The following is a 6694-nucleotide window of genomic DNA, read 5'->3' as shown; positions in this document are numbered from 1 at the left end:
ATTTTAAATGATTCAACAACCCTTATCAATACAGAACCGGAAGAGGAACCGGCAACAAAAGTAATTTCAGACGAATCACCAGTTGGAATTCCTTCTAATGAAAATTCTGCATTACCTGTTACTAAAACTCAAAATATTAACACTGAGCCAACAATTTTAACTGATTCAACAACCCTTATTAATACGGAACCGGAAGAGGGACCAGCAAAAGGAGTGGTTCTAAATGAATCGCCGGTTGTAATTCCAACTACTGAAAATTCTCAATTACCGAGTACTGAAATTGAAAATATTAACACTGAACCAACACTTCTATCTGATCCAGCAACCCTTATCAATACAGAACCTCAAGAGGAACCGGCAACAAAAGTAATTTCAGACGAATCACCAGTTGGAATTCCTTCTAATGAAAATTCTGCATTACCTGTTACTGAAACTCAAAATATTAACACTCAGCCAACAATTTTAAATGATTCAACAACCCTTATCAATACAGAACCGGAAGAGGCACCGGCAACAAAAGTAATTTCAGACGAATCACCAGTTGGAATTCCTTCTAATGAAAATTCTGCATTACCTGTTACTGAAACTCAAAATATTAACACTGAGCCAACAATTTTAACTGATTCAACAACCCTTATTAATACGGAACCAGAAGAGGATCCAGCAAAAGAAGTAGTTCTAAATGAATCACCGGTTGAAATTCCAACTACTGAAAATTCTCAATTACCGATTACTGAAATTGAAAATATTAACACTGAACCAACACTTCTATCTGATCCAGCAACTCTTATCAATACAGAACCGCAAGAGGAATCGGCAACAAACGTAATTTCAGACGAATCACCACTTGGAATTCCTTCTAATGAAAATTCTGCATTACCTGTTACTGAAACTGAAAATATTAACACTGAGCCAACAATTTTAACTGATTCAACAACCCTTATCAATACAGAACCGCAAGAGGAATCGGCAACAAACGTAATTTCAGACGAATCACCACTTGGAATTCCTTCTAATGAAAATTCTGCATTACCTGTTACTGAAACTGAAAATATTAACACTGAGCCAACAATTTTAACTGATTCAACAACCCTTATCAATACAGAACCGGAAGAGGAACCGGCAACAAAAGTAATTTCAGACGAATCACCACTTGGAATTCCTTCTAATGAAAATTCTGCATTACCTGTTACTGAAACTCAAAATATTAACACTGAGCCAACAATTTTAAATGATCCAGCAACCCTTATCAATACAGAACCTCAAGAGGAACCGGCAACAAAAGTAATTTCAGACGAATCACCACTTAGAATTCCTTCTAATGAAAATTCTGCATTACCTGTTACTGAAACTGAAAATATTAACACTGAGCCAACAATTTTAAATGATTCAACAACCCTTATCAATACAGAACCGGAAGAGGATCCAGCAAAAGAAGTAGTTCTAAATGAATCACCGGTTGTAATTCCAACTACTGAAAATTCTCAATTACCGATTACTGAAATTGAAAATATTAACACTGAACCAACACTTCTATCTGATCCAGCAACCCTTATCAATACAGAACCGCAAGAGGAACCGGCAACAAAAGTAATTTCAGACGAATCACCGGTTGAAATTCCTACTACTGAAAATCCTGAATTACCGATTCCTGAAATTGAAAATATTAACACTGAACCAACAGTTTTATCTGATTCAACAACTCTTATTGATACAGAACCGAATGAAGTAACAGAAGTAATTTTAGACAAATCACCCGTTGGAACTTCTGTTACTGAAAATCCTAGTTTAGAGAAAGAATATAGTAATATATTAACCAATTCGATAGCTCCTGAAACTACAAAACCACAAGAACAACCAATTACGTATATAATTCCAACTGAATCATTCTCGAAAACAGAAGGTCCGAAGGAACCTATTCTGGAAGTTGAACGTACTGTAACAGAAGAGTTTACTAAAGTGCCAACTATTGGAACTGAAACTATTGATACTACTTCAGCTATCTTACCTGATGCTCTAATATCTAATATGACGGTACCTAGGGAAACAAATACAGGAACGGATGAAAATGAACTATTGTTAGAAAGAAGTAGGTCAGAAGAATTCATTTTACATGATCCATCTACTACACCTGTCCTTAATGGTATAATTACAGCTTCAAAGGAAGATCCAGAACATAATAATAAAGGAAGTGATGAACAGATACCCATTGAATATGGATCCGGTGAATCATCAAATTACGATTTAAATAGAATGATAACCACTGATCCAACAAGCTTAATCAGCACAAATGGAGAATCTGTATTACAAAATGATAGTGGAACACCTGAAATTAATACTGAAGGAACATTTTTAAATGTAATAACCGAAAAGCCTGATTCTAGAGCAATGGAAAAACATTCGAAATCATCTCATAAACATTCTCAGATTATAGATAAGGACGCGTGTAATAATATTGCACAGAAAGAATCAGCAACTACACCGAAAGATATACACATGCCGTCAGCGATATCCTATATCATTGATAAGATTAAGCAATGCTTGACAAAAATTTTAAATATGTTACATCACTAAGGATTACATAAAATATATTAGTGAATTTTTATTTAAAAAATTGCATTGATATATTAAATTAAAAATATAAATATAATAATATAAAATATAAATAATATGGCAGGTATAAAGATGAAGATAAAAAATTATAAATATTTGAAAATATAAATTATATATATTTAAGCGTGTATGTATATATTAGAATCGGAGGTAGTTCATACAACGTTCTCAAATATTATTCCTATTATTCCAAAATAAATATTTCAGAAATTGTATTATGATTTAGAGTTTCATTAATATTATGCATTAACTTTGTCTTGTTCGTTTACTAAAGTGTAATATAAGCCTTTCTTTTTAATTAATTCTGTATGTGTACCCATCTGAAAATAAGATGTGAAAATAAATATATTAATTTAATTCGATGTCATGTCTGGAATTTTGTATTGGAATGCGTACTTCCGTGATTACTCCTCGCTGCAATACAACAATAATGTCAGCATTTTTAATCGTGCTTAATCTGTGAGCGATTACTACGACTGTTCTTCCTTGAGTAACATTGTCTAGCGCATTCTGTACGATTCGTTCACTTTCATAATCTAACGCACTAAAGGTTATTGTATAAAAGTACAACAATCAGTTCAAATATATAGAGTTATTACAATAACTGTTGTCTATGATTCTTACCTTGTAGCTTCGTCTAAGATTAAAATGGAAGGTCTTTTTAATAAAGCTCTTGCGATTGCAATACGTTGCTTTTGTCCACCGGAAAGTTGCGCTCCCCTTTCTCCTACTTGCGTATCATACTTACTCGGAAAATTCATAATAAATTCATGAGCATTTGCTTCTTTAGCAGCTTCAATGACCTAAGAATATTTAATGATAATTTTTCTGCACAAGTATAACTTTAATAAACCTCCAATTTTAACAGTATTTACATCTTCATCCGTAGCATTCGGTTTTCCGTATCGTATATTTTCCATAATACTAGTGGCAAATAAAGTAGGTTCTTGATTTATATACCCTAAAACGTTACCTCGGAGGTAACTAGCATTGAGCGATCTTAAGTCTTTACCATCAATTGTAATTGAGCCATTATTAATGTCATAAAATCTGAAATGTTTTATATTATTTTATATTATTAGTATTTTATATTTGGTAGACTAATTGGTGATCAAATTTTATATGAAAGAATTTTTGAATCTAAGATAATCAAAGTACCTTTCTAACAAGGCAGCTATCGTTGATTTTCCATTGCCACTAGAACCAACGATGGCTACTGTTTTCCCAGCAGGAATATGTAGGTTAAAATTCTTTAAAATAATGTGATCTTGACGAGTAGGATAGCTAAATTCCACGTCTTTAAACGTGATATTTCCTGCTAAGGATTGGTCTGTAATAACTTCTCCACTAGTCATTTGATGTGATGGTGGCATTTCTAGATACTGTAATAAGGGATTGGATTACAATAAATATATAAAAATATAATAAAAAATATAATAAAAATATATAAAATATAATAAAAAATACTTTTCATTGTATTGATATAAAACAAAATTGCATATATACCTCAAAAACTCTAGCACCAGCACTAACACCTCTAACATATGATCCAAATAACAATGATAATTGAGATAAAGATTTTTGTATAGTTTGTGTGGCCATTAAAAACGCCATTAAATCTCCTGGAGATAATTGCCCAGTAGACATTAAATGTCCACCGAAATATAAAGTACAAAGTAAGATACCATTGAGAAATAGATTTGTCCCCCCTTGGAACAAAGCAATTCCCAAACCTAATTTTTCATATAATGCAGCTCCTAATGTAGTTTCTTTGCAGAACATTTCTATCTCTTTTTCTTCGGCTGAAAATGCTTTCACCTATAAAAATAATATGCTATAAATTATTTAAAATAATTTATCATTATCATACATGATATTACCGTTCTAATATTCTGTATGGCTTCCTCACAAACATCTGCAGATTTAGCAAGTTGATTCTGTGCCTCTATAGATAATTTCCTTAAACCTCTCCCAAGCAATGTACCAATAAGAATTATGGTAGGCAAAGATAACACTATAGCTGCAGTCAATTGTGGTGAAATTCCTATTACAGAAACTATACACCCAATAATTTGCGTGGTACTTCTTAAGCCTTGTGATATACATATTTTAAAGGTACTTTTAAAGTCCTGAATATCACTGGTCAATCGACTTACTATTTCACCACTACGATTCTTATCAAAGAAAGTGATGTCTTGCATTATAATTGATTTAAATACATCTTTCTTTAAATTCATAGCTATTCTTTCTCCCACGTGTGAAAGCATATAAATATATACAAAGGTAAAAAATGCCTAAAAGTAAGAGATTTCCTATAATTTCTCAATTTAAATTATTTTATAAATAGTATAAAAGATATACTTTTTTCCAGATAAACATTTACATACTTGTGCAACATACATACGTGCTAATGCAAGTGCAGGTTCTGTCAATTGTAATAGCACAGTTTTCAAGCTATCTTCTCCTTTGGTTTGACAAATTTTTGTTAATATGTTTATAACATTTCCTACATGTTGTGGTATCCAAATATTTAATACAGCAACAACCATTGCACTCTAAAAGTTAAAGTTAACAATTACATAAGTATACAGAAATATAAAATCCACATATACATACGTATTGTACATAAATACTTACTGACAAAGCTATCAATAATTGCCAAAAATATGGATACAAATATTCTAAAAACTTTCTCCATTTCAAAGTCAATTCTTTATTATCTTTTGTAATATTTTCCGAAATTTTAAGCGTTTTGCCTTCAACAGCAGAAGTATGACACTTTATCATGCATGTTAATACAATACTACCTAAACCACCTGAACCAAACTTTAAAATCGTTGAGAAATTTTTTAATTCACTATTGTTATTTTTTACACTCTCTTTGATACCACTGTTAAATTTTCGTTTTGCTAGATTAAAAGGTTTGTCCTTTTGTTTCGATAGAAATAATAACAAGGAACCCCTGTAACAAAAATATTTATAATGATTGAATACAAATTTAAGATTATTACAATTTATTGTATGAAAAATTTATTACAAAACATGGATGATACCTTGAACATTTTGAATAATTAATATGTTTAAATAACACAGTCCTCAGTATAGACATTTTCGTAAAATATTATTTTATTCGTTATTTAATTCCATAAAGTATACTAGTATTCGAATTATTTTTTATGATATACTTGTCATGTCTCAATTTGTATGAAGCAATAAAAGAATACTCCTCATTTATTTTTTATTTTTAGGAACATGATGACTAGTCTAATACCAGCTATTACCTAATGAATTAATAAACGACATTCAATAAGGTTAGAGGAATTCATAATACCAAAGATAATTAATACTGTGCCAAGGGGAGCGCCATATTTAAAGCACTTGCAGCAATTTTGTTTCCCAAATTTGTCACTAGATAGCGCTTACTGTACTGTTAATTTTGATAGCCTCTCTACAACTTGTTCGTGATGGAACACATGGTAAAAATCGAGTGAAAATAGCGGATAAAATCTGATAGAACATAGAATGATGCTGAAGTAACAGTGATGTATTAAATCAAAAGTTAGAATTGTATGCTATGTTTCAAATTCATTTGCAGTAGAATTCTTTTGATGAAAATTCTTTTAATAAATTCTAAATCTTATATTCAATATAATGACAAACATAATAAATAACATAATAATGAACATAATAAAATGTGTTTAATGTAGACTATAAGAGGAATTTAATTTTGTAAAAAGATTTTGAATATGGCTACCGTGATTTACGCGCCAAGTCTTTCAGTTAGTTTGTTCGTAACCTATAAGTTAATTTATAGGTTTAATTTATATACAACTTAAAAACGCGAAAGAAAGATATTTTTTGAAATATTGAAAATACTTTAGCGAAATGCTGTTTTATATTTTATTTGTATTTTGCCAAATACCTTTTTTTGTTTTGAAATCGTAATTCAAAATGGCGCTTATATTTGATTTTTCTACAGATGAATTGCACCTAAATACATAAAAAAGGAAATATTTCGATTAAGGTTTAATAACAATATTGCAATTAAGTTGGAGATAAATTAATTTATAGCAGTAATTCT

At 30.6% G+C, this 6694-nt stretch overlaps 2 protein-coding genes across 3 annotated transcripts in view; one reads left to right on the top strand and one right to left on the bottom strand.

The window, feature by feature from the left end:
- The window catches only part of LOC122570535 (proteoglycan 4-like), a 6363-nt gene extending 3734 nt beyond the window's left edge, over window positions 1-2629 (top strand). Inside the window, exon 3 of one of the 2 annotated variants that reach the window (XM_043732954.1) lies at window positions 1-2629. In XM_043732954.1, the coding sequence (XP_043588889.1) occupies window positions 1-2574 (2574 nt within the window). In that variant the 3' untranslated portion in view covers window positions 2575-2629. The other variant, XM_043732953.1, reaches the window with a different exon arrangement.
- A 79-nt stretch (window positions 2630-2708) lies between these two features.
- LOC122570537 (mitochondrial potassium channel ATP-binding subunit) lies at window positions 2709-5985 on the bottom strand. The gene is made up of 10 exons (XM_043732960.1): window positions 5667-5985; window positions 5251-5575; window positions 5001-5168; window positions 4494-4907; window positions 4120-4431; window positions 3772-3995; window positions 3489-3663; window positions 3238-3416; window positions 3010-3157; window positions 2709-2933 (listed from the first exon to the last, which is right to left on the bottom strand). The coding sequence occupies exons 1-10, from the start codon at window positions 5720-5722 to the stop codon at window positions 2853-2855; spliced, it is 2082 nt and encodes a 693-aa protein (XP_043588895.1). The 5' UTR covers window positions 5723-5985; the 3' UTR covers window positions 2709-2852.
- Window positions 5986-6694: the final 709 nt, after the last annotated feature.

Source organism: Bombus pyrosoma, linkage group LG9, assembly GCF_014825855.1.
Source record: "Bombus pyrosoma isolate SC7728 linkage group LG9, ASM1482585v1, whole genome shotgun sequence".
NCBI classification, from domain to species: domain Eukaryota; kingdom Metazoa; phylum Arthropoda; class Insecta; order Hymenoptera; family Apidae; genus Bombus; species Bombus pyrosoma.
Note: the sequence above shows the minus strand (reverse complement) of the source record. Positions and strands in the feature narration are given on the sequence as shown.